The sequence below is a fragment of the Dromaius novaehollandiae genome, chromosome W, assembly GCF_036370855.1.
Source record: "Dromaius novaehollandiae isolate bDroNov1 chromosome W, bDroNov1.hap1, whole genome shotgun sequence".
In the NCBI taxonomy this organism is placed as follows: Eukaryota; Metazoa; Chordata; class Aves; order Casuariiformes; family Dromaiidae; genus Dromaius; species Dromaius novaehollandiae.
In genome coordinates this window covers 35,845,510-35,860,993 of record NC_088130.1, presented here as the reverse complement: position 1 = coordinate 35,860,993, position 15,484 = coordinate 35,845,510, and the positions used below count along the sequence as shown (strand labels likewise).

Below are 15,484 nucleotides of genomic sequence, written 5' to 3'. Positions count from 1 at the left end.
CAAGGAAAAGCTTCCATTACCTTGAACATTCTTATTCTTCTCAGCAAATGAAGGCACCAACAGAATTTCTGCAGAGAGTTCTTCAATTTTTTCTTCCATTAATAAGAAGAGTTTTATAAGTTGAGAAAGACACTTGAGTTGATACAATGTTAAACAGAAGTTCCTTCCTTTTTTGTGGCATTCTTGGGAAGCTGTTCAAACAAAATCATGAAATACTTCTTACTTTTGCTTAAAAAATGATCCTGCAAAAATGAATATATAGAAAAGTACAGGATACCAAGTCACCTCATTTTTGTCCTAGCATAACGTATCCTCTTTCTCATTCTAAACTATTATTACACTAGTTCTTACTAATCCTTTGGCATTTTTCAAGTATCCAGGAAATTACAAAAGAATTCCAGGTTGTATTATTCATTAACTAGGAACTGTCCAAGCAAAAGATCTATACAGAGAACATTCTTACCTGCATTTTATAGAAAAAAACAGTGTTGCAAAAACTGATTGAACAAATGAAAAAACATGTCATTACTATATTTTAACGGTCTGGGACATCACATCACTACACTGTCACTCTGCAAGTCACCTTGTCTGTTTAACAATCTGCTAGCACAATACAGTTGATGAATATGACATTTGAGTGAAAAGAGACATCAATCTAACACTCCACAACTTTAAATATGTGGGGTTTGAAAACAAGTGAGACTGTCAGTGAACAAATATCAGCAAGTATTATACCTATAAGCATTTGGTGTTTAAAAGAAGAAACTGAACATTTTATTTTGAAAGGTTAACACTTACAGTCATAACATATAATCATGTCACATCAACCAGGGAACTCTGCTTCGAGCACAGTCAGACTACAAAAGATTGAGTGTTTCCAATTTGGTTTTGCCAAACTACACTGTTTAAACAATTTTAATTTTAAAACTTCTCTAAATGTAACAAATTTGCACTTCTATGCAAATTGCTGTGAGCTGATACCATGTTCCTATGGAGTTCTGTTGCAGATATAATATCAGCAGAACAGTTTATGTAGAAAGTGTCAATGAGAGCCAGAGTATGAAAGACAGGCTCCGAAAGACGAAAACAAATACAAATGGATTGAAATGTACTTTTGTGTCACATCTTTCTCACCTTTGCAATTTGAAGTATTCAATTCCTCCCTTTTTCCTCAAAGTTCCTAACTTTTTTTTTTTAAAGGTATTCACAAATCACTTAAATAGACATGGATCTAAGTAGCAGAGCTGAGCTCTGAATACAAATTCCCTAATTTGGTATTCCAGTTTTGGAGCCTTAGAGATTGAATTGGGAGTTTTCTATCGGCATCTGAATTTCCTCAAAGTTCTAAACAGATGTATTCATGCTAGTCCTTTGCATTTCTAAGAATGGCAAAAGAAAATGTTATACATAATTGCCTCTGTTGGTGTCTCCCCTCTCTGAATAAGAAGGAAATTTTATCACTGGATTTCCAATTTTAAGTCTTAAACTTCCAATAAAAGACAAGCTACTATTTAGAGAACTTCTCACCTTTACCTGCAAGCTTGATAATGTAAACTGAATGTGACCGATACAACATGACTGCCTGAGTCTACGACAGCCAGAAATACGAGATCCAAGAAGTGAGAACCATAAATCATATCACAAAAATCAATGGAATGTTAGTTCTGTGTCCTATGATTGGAAAGCCTTGCGATGCTGCTGCCCCCTCTCTTGAGGAAGAAACCTACCAACTACGTGACTGCCCCAAGCTACATTGTCCTCATTAGAGTGAAATGAGGTGCACTTAGAAGCCAAAGGTACACCACAGAAATGTTTTCAGAATATAAAACCAAGCTCAGAGAAATGAAAACTTTTATTTTTGCTTTTAATGACTATTCAAAGTATATTTCAGCTGGAACTAGAAGATATCAAATTCAAAGATCCCTTTTCTTTCATGCCATTGAGAAGTTGAGAGAATGCTTTAACAAATTGTAAAGTGTATTATATTATATGCAAACCAACACTTCCATAATCTTCAGAGCAAAATCTTACCCTTTAATACTACACTGTTCTATAAACATTCTGAATCTACTGTAATATATAAATTACCATACATCTTCATATGATTAAGTACTCTAATCATTATATAACTTCCTTAAAGTAGAAAAAGGCAGAAATAATACATTAATTGAAATACTTAGAAACCAAATAAAAGAAGATTCTTATTCCTTAAGGAAAATGCTATTTTACTTTATACAGATGAAGAGTGCAATTGTTCTTCCATATTATTGAAAAAATTACTGAAGACAGAGATGAAACTGGAGACCAAAAGGGCATCCACACTATATACTGTGGCAAAGCCTCGAAAGAAAGGTCCTGCAGCAGTGAGCACTCCACAGACACATTCTACTAGTGAGGTAATCATACTCTGGCAAATGAAACCTGAATGTTTTCTGTCCTGCACACCCTTCTTGTGAAGGGTACACACTAGCTTCTCCCTTGCTCCTGATGCTCAGAGCATGGTTTATTAGAGAAAGGGCTCCTGCCAATGAACAAGTGAATTACATCTGGACAGGCCTTGGAGAATATCAGTCACTGGTACTTAACCTGTCTTCTCTTTGCATGAGTTCACGTACCTACTCTACCAGGAATCAGATTCCCAGCAATAACCTTAGCATCAGTTACAAGACAGAGTATTTAAGAGGCCTGTCACATAAATGACGAGTGCTGCAATGCAGTAAATACAGCAGCAGTTCTGGATACATGAGAAAACATGGTCAGAACCATAGGCAGCCACAAGACAAATGTATAGGACCCAAATACTGCATTACGCAGTCAGCCAAAGAGATTGCTTGAATTCTGATTGAAGGTGCTCTGACCACTTTTGGAAGTTCCATATTTATGGTTTAATAATAATTTGTTCTGCAGCTGAATATTCTTTTGGACAATCACTATGCAGAGACAGAAGAACCCCTAGTATTTCCTAGAATCAACATGAATAGCCTGGGAGACTTTCTTAAAGGGCTTGGGATTCATGATGACAAAATAAAAGAGCCTTTTTGACTTTCAGGTTGAGAAGTACAAAGTCCTAGATATTTGAAGCTTAGGAAAGAATACTAGGTTAATTCTTGACTGAGGAAAAAAAAAAAAACCTCTGACACAAAATTCAGAAGAAATTTGAGGTAAGCATAGACTAAATTGTCTTGGAAAAAAAGAATCAGACCAGCTCCTTCATCTAATACGCAGCCCACCCTCACAGACAAGAGAAAAGAAGGCAAGAGATCAGGGATTCAAACAGCGAACTCATGAAGGCCTAAAGCATGAAGTTGAAATCCCGCTGATCAACAGGATTTGGAACTCACTAGAAACCTATAAACTGTGGGCAGTGAGAATGTAGTGGTCCAAGAGAGTGGGCATGCAGATCGACCTTCACCAACATGGTCGAGATAAATGCATTAGAAGAGGGGAAGGACCCTCTTTACATGGAGAGGACTACCATATAAAAAACATGATTTTCCTAGAATTGCTCAGACTAGGGAAGAGGAACAGTCACCATAAAGGACCAAAGCTGTGAGGCAGACAATCCCTGGGGTGGGGTGAATCATCTGACCCAAGTTCTAAGACTGCTCTGGAAAGATACTAGAGAACAAAAGCTTTAGAGATCTCCCGGATAATCACAGTTTTATTGTTACCTCAAATCACCAGCTGATGTACACAGTTTGAGAAGACAACCTCAAAATCATGTCATTAAAATATACTGCCTCTTTATTAAATATACAACTATATTGACATAACAGTAGCTCCAATACAGTAAGAGACACACTACATGCCTAATACCAGGAAAAACACAAAAAGTCATTGGGATCTGCATAAAGTCCATTTTACAACTCTGTAAAAGTAAGCGTATTTACAAGCAATGATTCATTAGCCTACTTGACTGTATAGATTAGTTGTTTACTGAGCATACAATTCTGAGCTAACCAATTCTTAAGTATTCATTTGCCCTCTGTTAGGTTTTGTTTTGATTTCTCTTAGGAAAAGATAATGACGAGGTAAGGAGATTTATATTTGAGACCAAAGATCCAGCTGTGACAAAGAATCATGCATCACTTATACAAGCTTGTTGTTACAGCACTACAGACTGGTCAAGCCACATACTCCCATGTTACCAGTCACCACAGCTCATGCTGTCTTATCACCAAACTGTCTTATCAACCAAAATCAATCATAATGATGCAATAGGTATTTGAATTGATAAGTGCTGGTCCAAAACCAGCTCCTAACTATTAGGCTCCTAACCTGCACAGGTCACACAGTTATATGTTACTCTGTATAGTTCACATAGTTTAAGGGGTTGTCCACTCAGGGTAGTAATCTTTGAACAAACCTAGTCTTATCCAGAACTATCACTACAAGGCCTTGTTCCATCTCTTTTTACTCATACAGGAAACACTGGGTCTTTACTACAGAATGAAGTCCATGTTCCTGTATAAGCATGCCAAACATAAAGCAACTGTCCTGTAAAATATAAGCTATTTCTTGTGGGCTTGGATGACAAAAACATGTATTATTGGTTAGTCCCACTGTGAAAAAAGTTAGCTTTCCTGAAAGAACTGGACACGGAGCCACCAAGAAGCAAATTTCGTCTCTTCTGTGGTCATTTCTATGTGCACAATTTTATTTCATCCCATTAATTTATGAAGGATATGACGACTCATTCATTTATTTAGTGCCTGAAGGCCAACAGTCTGTCATCACCTGCACATCTAAATCTTGACTGAAAGATCTTATATACATCCTGGACTCTGTAGAGTCTCAAAACAGATAGCAGGATTCCACTTTGAAGACCACTGACCAGGCTGCTTGAATAAGCTACTTAGCTTACAGAAACACACACATCATGGTTCATTTTTTGGCAGAGGGGTATTAAAGGCATTTCTCCTCAGACATTGATCTGATTGGACAGAACAGAAGCTTTTAAGAATTGTGTAACAGCAAACAGAGTTAAGCAGCCAATGTGATGACACACAAAAAATGGAAACATCTGTAAGTTCTGTAGTTGATTGTCATGAACAGTCAGCCACATTGCCTGTACTGAGGCTGCCTGAACTGCTCTTAAGGCTGAATCTGCTAGTGGAAGACTCCTAAGCCAGTAAGATGAGCTACCTTCTAGGCAAACAAAAAAACCCCAAGTAAACACAGCATCAGGGAGCAGTGAGAGCTGGCTGCTTGCTAAGGGACAGGGAGCAGAGCACAGTAACATGGCCAGCAGGGCAAAGTCCTTACCAGCCAGGAACCCATCTCACAGTCCCCAGGCAAGGCAAGCAGGATAGATCTGCAGATGATAGCCACGTTCAGCCAAGAGTCCAGAACATCAGGCAAGCTCATGGTGACAAGGCAAGGCTGAGGTCAAGCCAGGAAATCAGTCCACAGGTCAGGGTTTGGATCAACAGGGTCCATGGCCATTTGCAGACATGGCTGTAGCTGAGCTGGAGACCAGTACTCCTACAGCATAGCTGAAGCAGGGCCCAGGTCTGACCTTAAATTGGATCCTGGGCCTATCACAGGGTCAGGATGGTGGCCACAGATGAAGCTTGTTAGGGCCATTAAGACCAAGGGCTTTGACACACAGCACTTAAGGAGCTTCAGTTTTCAGACTAAAACATTAGAACAGGTTGTTGCTATAAAACTGTACTTCCCATGAGAGACTTACGCTTCATATCTACTGAGAACAGCATAATTATTTGGTCAAGAGGCCAGAACAGAAAGCATTTTAGGCTTCTACTACCAAGCTTGTGGTACCTTTCTGGAAAAAAAAATCTACAAAGGCAAAGATTTTGTCAAGTAAGTTGAACCTGTACTTGTACCAAGCAAAAAAAGGATGATAGTTAACTATAAAAAAGTGAAAGGAAGCAGAGGAATAAGTCCATAATGTTCATAATCTTAATATCCTCATCCTGTGATCTGTACTCTTAACATTCACACAGAGACAAAGGGGGCATAAAGGGTACTTCACCTCCTCTGGCATGCTGATTCACCATTCCAGCCATGAGATGACAGGCAGCAGGAGTCTGCCATCCCAAACAAGCTGACTCTCAGAGAGCTTTGCTGATAAAAAAAGAAACCGTAGGTATGACTAATATTGAATGTTTATCAAATTCCTCAAGGACTATGGCAGATTGTGCTGGTGCCAAGGCAGCTGATGCAGTCATACAGCAGTCTAACATCATCAGAGAAACAAGGGGCACCGATTTTTAAAGTTTGGTCTTCCATTTCAGCTGAATGAATTGGGGATGGAGAAACTTTCCTAAGATCTGAAGAAAAGAGGAGACCATCTATCTTGCCAGAGACCATTTGGCTGACCTTGCCCAGACAGAAACTTACTATTGGTCTTCAGGAGCTAGGAATGAGCAATCTGATTTAGTTGATCAAGTGTCCTGCTAAGCTAAGGGTTAGAGACAGACTACACTGGTGCTCAAGATTCTGTTCAGATCTCACCCAACTCTGGTACCATCAAAAAAGTGGCAGGTGCACAGTCCTTTCCAAAGCAACAAGAAAACCTCACAAGTTGGCAGGTCCAAGGATGGAATATGCCTTAGTAGATATTACATAGCTGAAAAGAGGTCCTCAGTGAAGGCATCAACATCACAACAGCAAGGAAAAAAAGCAATCAATCAATTGAAAAAAAAACCCTAGTAGTAAAAAGTGTAAAAATATATAGAAAAAAGCAGACTAGTCCAGGCCCCATGTCCTCTAAAATTATTCAGTTATGATAAACGTATACCAATAATAAAACACAAATCAAGTTCGATTTACTCTTTTAAATGCCTATTATTAGTTCAGTGATGTCATTTCCTCCAAAAAAATTAGAAAAGTTAACCAAAAATTACATAATCTTCGAAATGTTTTCTCTTTGAGATGAATTGCTAACTGAAACAAGCTAAGCTCCTGCTTGCTCCTTGCTTATTATGTTACCTAAATATTAATTTAGCTCTCAAAAGTCTCACTAAAATGTTTCAACATCTTAGCAGAAAATCCACAGGGGCCTGCATTCTATAACATACAGTTAATCCAGGTTCTTAGGTATATTTTGGCCCAAGCATTCCTACCATCCATATAGAAAAAAACCTTTCACTTGCATTTTCAAATGTTCTAAACCCAAAGCAGCTTAGTCAGCTGATGTATAAATTAGAACAGAAGGTCCACTGTAACCCAGCTTGTGGGTTCTCTTCCCCAATGCTAATTTGCAGTATTACTCAAAACCTGGCATTCTTTCAATATTCATCCCACAATTTCCTGCTTTTTACCCTCCTTCCTCAGACTGGAAAATACTACTGCAGTAGGCAGAACTATATAGAAAAGATTACAAAAGAGCCTGGATACAAGGAAGCATAGGTTACATTCAGGAACCACAAGTTCCTACAGAAACGGTCAAGAGTCAGTAACACACATATGGTGACATTAGGTTAACATTAAGTACTCAGCTTCAGATGCTGATGATTTAAGTATGCATTTAAGCATGTAGTTTAAATATATCCTACAAAATGTAAGCACGCTCATTATAATTTTCAACAACCAGGTTTAGTGATACATTAGCAAAAAATATTAACTAGAAAAGAGCAAAAATGTCTTTTGGTATTGAGCACATGAAGTGCCACACAAAAAAATTCAGAGTGCTATTTATTTAGAATCCTGACAGCATTTTACAGACTCAGAAGCTCTACACTGGCGATAGGCATGCTGCCTTAAATGTATTTTTCATCCCTACATATTAGACTTGAAATACTACACTGAAAACAGTTTTCAGCTAATTGGCAAACCACTCCCTCCAACAACAAGCAATGAAGAAGCATGACTCAAGACTTTTCTTGAAATAAGTATAGTAGTCCAAACTCAATTAAATAGTAACTTAACTGAGGTTTTTAATATAAAATCCTGATAATATAGTGCAATAAAATATGGTTTTCATGTAGACTGATTATAAGAGATGTTAGGGCAATGTATAATGTATAATCTGAAACTGTAACATAATCTGAATCTGTAATCTGAATCTATAATCAGAATCTGTAACATGTATAATCTGAAAATTTACAAGCACCTTAAGTAGGAGATAAAAAGTGACAGCACATTTAGCACCTTTAAATGAAGAACAGAAATGCTATTATTCAAGCCCACAAGAAAGCTTTGCTCATGGCAGTTCAACCATCGTGATCCTCTGGATCACACGGTCCATAAAACAGGTAAGAAAGGCCTGCTAAGGGTTAACTTATTTGAGGATAGTGGCTCTCCTGCTTCACTGTACTGAACTGTAGCAAAATAAACAAAAAAAATTGTCAATACATTTGTACTGACTGTTCCATTTATAGAGGACTGTTGCATTTGACAAAGATTTTGTGAAGAGGCAACATCTTTTTGTCCTCAGCATACAAACACATGATCATAAGAGTAGTTATACCAGGTTCTGCTCTATAGCCATCTACCTCAGTATTCTGGGCTTTGACAGTGGCTGAAAGAGGATGCCTAAAGAAAACACAACAAGGAAAGCATATGCAACACCTTCCCTCAGTACTTTCCCAGCCCTTGACCATTTGCAGCTGAGGGGCTTCCAGAGACAGAGATGGTATACATCACTAGTCTTCCAGTGGCTATTTCATCAGCTCCTCCTCTTACCTCTGTTACGCCACATACATTTTTAGCATCTATAACATTTTGTGGCAAGAAGCTCCCTGCCTTAACTACACACTGGGCTGAGAAATAAGTCCTTATAAAACTATTGTTTTGTATGTTTGAGTATTTCATCTGCTAGCTTCTTTGATGCTCACTAATTTTAAGAATCAGTATACTACTGATCCCTGTTTGTTCTTCCAATGCTTCTCATCATTTTATATCTATCATAGACTACCCCCTCAATCATTTTGTTTTCACACTGAAGAATTCTAGTTTGCTTATTTTTCCGTATGTGAAAGCTATTGTAGAAGCTAATTCTATTCAATAAAAATTCTAATATAAAAAATACAGAAGTTATTAATGAAAAAAATCTGTCCTTATCTAAAGAAAATATGAAAAAATTAAAGAAAGAACCATGTATTAAAAAAGACCTCCTTCTAAAAATGAGCATATGTCATACAAACTTCAGGGTTACATTTAGTGTGGATATCCTACATCATCTTAAACACTGAGTCTCAGTGTTCTTATTTATTTGTATATCAAGAAAGATATTTTCTGCAGAATAATGTGACCACTTGGGATCTTTTTTATTAGGAATAAAAGCCATGATATTGGAAAATTTCACTTCACCAGTGATGAAGTTTGGAAGAGCCCATATGAATCCTAAGTCAGCTCATGTAGGTTAATTAAAGCATTTTTCAAGCACCATAAAGCAGAAGATACACATTCTATAAAGTACTCATTCATAGTACCTGAGCTTCTCCTAAGTATTTAAAATCAGTAACGAGATTTCTGCCTTTATCTTACCACTTATGAAAGATTTGCCCTCATGTCTAAGAATGAAGTAGCATGAGAAATAAGGCTATTGTACAAGACCAGTGTATACCTGCTAACTTGTGATTTAACAGCAAGTTTCAAAACTGGTACTGTCTCAAAGCTGTAGCTCTTGAAACCATTAAATAAAGTGTTTCCAATTTCCTTGGTTATAGCCTGGAAGCACTTATTTGAAAATCTCAAAAGGCACATGGAAATATGCATATCAATTAATCCCAAACTTTAAAGTAAATGTTCTGATTTTTAGAGCCTGGTACTTTTTATTTTTTAACAATTTGGCATTCACAACATCACAAAAAATCGAATGGCTAATTCTGAACATTTCAACCCATCCAGGGATGTGACACAGTAAAGTGTGGTGCAGAAATCCCTGCATCATAGGTGACCTGGCTGTAGATATTAAGAATAGCTGCACTACAACAGCGTTGCTCTCAGATTAATTAGCCTCACTACTCAGCGTACAGTGCCACATGGCGAAACCACTTCTGAGACTCCTGATGGAATCCTTGGAAAGCAACCTGATGACTGCCTTCTTCAGTGATTATAGTGGGGATTTCTCCCTCAGCAGGAACCAAGGGTTTAAAACCCTTTTAATCAATTTTACTATAAAATACCTTCCCAATACATTAAGTATCTTTCCCTTGTCCCCATTTATAAGGCTTAACTTCATATAAGACAGATCTACAATACTGTTCTTCAAGGGACACAAGAAAGTGATGTCAGGGATTTCATCCAATGAAGCTATATAAGCAAAAAAATCAAAAAGAAAAAAATACAATACTAAACTGAATATCTAACTACAACCTACACACAAATAGTAAGTCCATTTCATAAAGGGAAGTAACATTTTGTTGAAATCTGAAATGAAATAGCCTAATAAAGCAAAAGAAACTCTGATAGAAACTGACAGTCACCGTGTATAGGGATATTTCAAGGGGTAAAATTTTCAAAGCTGTGCACGGGGAGTTACATACATAAATTCCATTAACAATAATGTGTTCCTCAGCTCTCAGCGATATTAACTTTTAAGTGATGCTATAACTATTATAACAATCTTGCATTTATGACAGCATTCATCTGCACACTATCTCCTAAACAGAGCTAGTATATAAACTGCATTATTCTTTCACTTGCATTTAGTAATGATATATTCAGTTTTCATGGACATGAGCTCACAGTTCTCTCTTCTCAAATGGCATGTTGGTGTATGTGTTTTTAAAATAACTGTTAGGGTTTAAATAATTAGTATTGCTGGATATAATCACATATTTCCCCATTCTCTAAAAGGTAACTTAATATCTCTGCATAGCAGATGTAATACACAATATTGCATATAACTAAATTGTTGCAAACAGTGCCAGCAGTTTTCTATCCACAGTACTTAAGATAATTATAAAAATCATCTTCATTACTGCATGCTAGCATTTTTAACAGTTTAATTTGGATAGGTTACAAGATACATTCAAATCACACAGACACAATTACTGCAAACCCAAGAAGCTATAAAATGTTCCCAACCAAATCCCTTTGACCCTGTTAATGTCTGCTCCTTGTTAATCTAAGGCAAACATTGTTTGTAGTGTGCATTTGTTATGGAATATGAAAAAAAGAAAGGAAATCCCTTAACAGTTGTTATTGATTCCAGCGTTTACTGACTGAAAGTTAAGTGCCGTTTACAAAACAGAACAGATGCAGATGCTGACAAAAAGGTAAACAATTGTTGCATGGCTTACTGCCAGCTTCTAAGCCAATATATTAAACTCCAAGTGAAGCATATTTCCCCTATAGATTGCACTTATTGCCACTTCATTTCCTGTGTGCTCTGTCTCTCTATTGCTGTGCCTGGCACTAAGCTATTTTCAGTTCTTTGGTGACCCCTGAGGCCTAGTGCTACCTCACATAGCCATTAGTGAAGGGAATTGCATGTGTCTGACATGGCCTGAAACCAATTATTTGATATTTTCTTCAGAATGATGCCCAACTCTGTTGGGAATGAGCAATCATGAAATAATTTACCTCCTGATTTAATTTTTTCCTGCACAAATTAGTTGTAGCCTGAGCTGGCTATACACAGCTGCTTGTGACATATCTCTGTCTTATCAAGATTCTACTTGAAATGATGACAAAGGGAAGGGGGGAGGAGAGCTGAATAGAATAGGTTGGGGAATCCTGCTTTAAAAAGGCATTGACAAGTTTATCAGACACACTGATCACATGTACTCGCTGCTGATGGAAACTGACAGGCCCATAAAGAAACTAGCAGTGCAGCAAAGGCAACCACAGGGATGCAAACTGGTGCTGGAGCATTTAAGGGTTTTTAAACACCTGTCTGCTTTGCAGCTCCCTTTAGTTCCAGGGAAACCTAGGGATGCCAAGAGAATCTGACAGAAAGGCTCAGACAAACAGGCTACACATTGGCTTATTTTTGTCCCATTTTCTTTAAAATGGTCCCAGATGTAACAATAGCAAGCATTTTCTTATTAGACATCGTCATTAATTTGTGACTTTTGTAAGTGCTTATACTATACATCTACACGGCGTATATGTCAAAGGAAAGCAGTGAAGTAAAGGATTTCAAGTTATGTATAAACAGAGTAAGCGTGTATAAATTTTCATATATTTAATCAGGAGAGTGTGTCTGTCGTAGAAAGAGATATGCCACTGCTAGCTATTAAAACAACCTCAGCAAAGACTACACTAATCTTTTGAAAGAGATTCGTTACACATGAAACTTTAATCAAATCTACTCCATAATGTCTTCCCACTTAACTGAAATCAGTTTTCACTTTATCATGAAGGTTGATTCCACATCAGGTTGCTAGCTGCTAGCTAGCAAATACTTAGGAGTCCTTTGTTAACACTGGGTGTCAAAATAAAATCTTAATTTGGATTCATGTTCACCAACCAAAGAGTGAAAGGATAGACCAGTGCTGGAAACACAGGTTAGACAGCAAGAACATCTGATCATGCTCTGACACCAAATTTATGCAGTAATTCTAAGCAAATCTTCTCACCAATCTGATGCCTTGACAGCATACAGCTACTTTACAACTCTGTTGAACAAACTACAGAGAATTCCTCAAGTGCTCTGACGATGAAGTGCTCTGTGATAATTATTAATAAAGACATTTTATACGTAGATACCTATTTCAGCTTGCTTTGAAACCAGAGACTGTCTGCTACTTAATTTTCAAAAACACAGCATACCTTCTAATAAATTACCACACATTCTGATTATACGCTGCAATTTCTGCTATACAATGAAATTTTAGAGAATTCACATGTAAGCCAATTAATTAGTCTCTGAGTTAAAACTAATTGATGATGGGTCCATTTGAGGAATTTAGCAGCTGGTATCCAATCATTTTCTGATAATTATCATAATAATGAAATAGCAGCCATTCTTTAGACTTCTCATTTAATTAAAATGGTCTGAAAACTTGTAAATAGACTTTATTTGCAGTTATTTATAGCATTTATGGGTTTCTTTGGATGCTATTCTGTAACAGAGAATTTATTCTGAAGTAATGACGGAAGGCGAACAATCCTCTTTAGAAAACTGTAAGAATAATTATCTTATATCAAAATGCTACTACCTCTAAATTTTCTCAATAGGACTGAAATCACATTTTGGCCTTTCTAATGACAGACAGACTCTGCACACTTTCTTTTTCTTTTCTTCTTTTTTTTTTAAAGTGTTCTCTGCATTGTGGGCTGGGAGAGCTATCACATTCCTTGAAGACCACACACCCACAGAGAACACGGAAGAACAGTGTTCGAAAGAAAGCATAACAAGTGAGGAAACCTGTAACAAACTGGAGATGGCACCTATTTTGAAATAGGAGTCCTTACAGAACACTTAGAAGTGGATGTTTTTCTTCAGTCTTTGCTGAAGGAGAAATTAAGTACTGCCAAGTCTGTCAAGCTTTCTCATGAAATCCAACTTTGATAGGACTTGCGTATGCTTCCCTGCAACCCATTTAAAACACTTGGCTGATAAAAGACAATTGTAATTTGTATTCAGAATCACAGCAAGTAATATATCTATTTTAATAAGACTAAAATTTCCTTAATATCTGCAAATATAAAACTGTCTGCTAGCTCTGTTTCTACCCTCTGTACACGCACTCGCAACGGAATAGTTGGGTGCCACGCAAATTGGTTCATTACATCAGACCTACTCTATTAAAATTAGATTCTTGGGAACTTTCAGCCAATCAAGAATTTCTATCAGGTGTTCATCATTCCTTTGTGTTGTCTACATATGATATTACGTGTTTCCCTAAATAATAGATTAAAGTGATTCTGTCACTTTTGCTTCTCTTCCCCCCTTGGAATTTCCAAGATGTAACAGAGGCAGATAGTGACAGCTTTTGTTCCAATAAGAGAAAACACTCAGAAAATTACTTATAAAGCTGGAGTCAATACTCATATTTCTGCTTTCATCCTCTTGATATTTCAAAACACTAGTTAGGCAAAATCACCACCAAGTTCTCATGAGTATTTTTCCAAGAAATAAAAAAATTAGAAATAAGTTTAGGCATGCAGAAGAAAGGGCAGATATTGCCATTTAAGAACTTCTAGATGTTTGGAAATTCGTAACCTTTTAACAAATATTTTGTAGAGAGACTAGAACATTTTCTCATTACAAATAAAGGATATATCATATAATAGAACAGATGTACGTGTATAGGTTCCTGCCCACTGAGCTGAGACTACACTCTCAAAACACCTCTTTTTACATGAGCTGACATCACTGTGTGATATTACAGAAATTGCTGGGCTTTCCTAGCGCAGGAACAGGAGGTCAGTACGTCATCCCATTCTTTGCACTCGCATACACACATTTGGATCTTAGCCACAGGCTGATCAATGGATGAACCTTCTGAGGAAAAGGAAGCTCTTTTTCTGAGGCCCATAACTGATCAAATTCTACACAATCCCCAAAGGTTAGGGGTACTAAAAATCTCCCGAGGCATTAGCTGCTAAGTTTTCAACTAAAGAAGTTTTACTGGGTTGTAACAATCCTTATTCTCTGTAAATCAGAAGGACAGGAATCTCCATTGCCTTGCTATATTCAGCAAATATAGTGAAAAGTGTTTTAAAAATACCTAAAGCTTTATGCTTTTTAATAATTCACTAGATGTGGCAGCTCCTTGACTGAAGAGAGAGGTTTTTTTTTAATTTCTAAGCCTAAGTCACTGTGAAAGATATATGCATGTTCTAACTGAGCATATAACATTGATTGGGTAGATGTGAGACACCCCCAGCTTAAACAGATGTGATATTCTGCAAAACAAACTATCGTGACAAAAATAATTTTGCCCCTTTTAAAATTATATTTGCTCTGTGAATGTACATTTTATGCCAAAAAATTTTCTCTATCTTGACAGAAATCACAGCCAGGACTATATAATTAACTTGTGCTTATATGATGGTAGACATATATGTTGAAAAGATTTCCACAATAATTTTCTTTTCAATCAATACTGCAGGAGCCTCTTTAGAAGACATTTTTGAAGTCTCCTCTTATCTGCCATTGTTCTATATACTTTTCTTCATACGGCCATATACTGTGAAGTAAAAGAGAACCTAACTTAATAATTCTCTCTCAAATTCTTTGTCACTTTTTTTTTATTAAATAGAGTACTATGGTATATAAATCTCAAACTGACCTCTGAGCACTCACAAAATATCACGCTGGAGAGCAAATCACTTTCATCTTTTAAACTTGGGAGGAGAATGCAATAATTAGGGGGCATGGTGAGTTAAATGCTCTCTTCGTGCTGAGGAAGAACACACAGGTGTGCTGAGAAAGCAAAAAGGAAGATAATTAGTTGGTGTTTGCTAATTGTGGACATTTTGAAAGCAGGAAATATACCACGATTGGAATTTTGCCCGTTTCAACTTCAACACAATTCCGAAAAAGGATTTAAGTTCCTGACGGCAAAGGTGAAATGAAATAACTTCATCAGGACACAGTGGTCTGAAAAATATAACCCAA

General features: G+C 36.9%; 1 protein-coding gene across 9 annotated transcripts in view; it reads right to left on the bottom strand.

Annotated features, from left to right (window-relative positions):
* Positions 1-15,484, bottom strand: part of LOC112980273 (uncharacterized protein KIAA0825) — a 251,439-nt gene that overhangs the window by 177,010 nt on the left and 58,945 nt on the right. For all 9 annotated transcript variants that reach the window (XR_010385523.1, XM_064499842.1, XM_064499841.1 and 6 more), the window contains one exon: positions 21-191. Coding sequence is in view for 8 of the 9 variants with exons in the window: in XM_064499842.1 (XP_064355912.1) it covers positions 21-191 (171 nt within the window). In the remaining variant the exon portion in view is untranslated. The remainder of the gene's footprint in view (positions 1-20; positions 192-15,484) is intronic.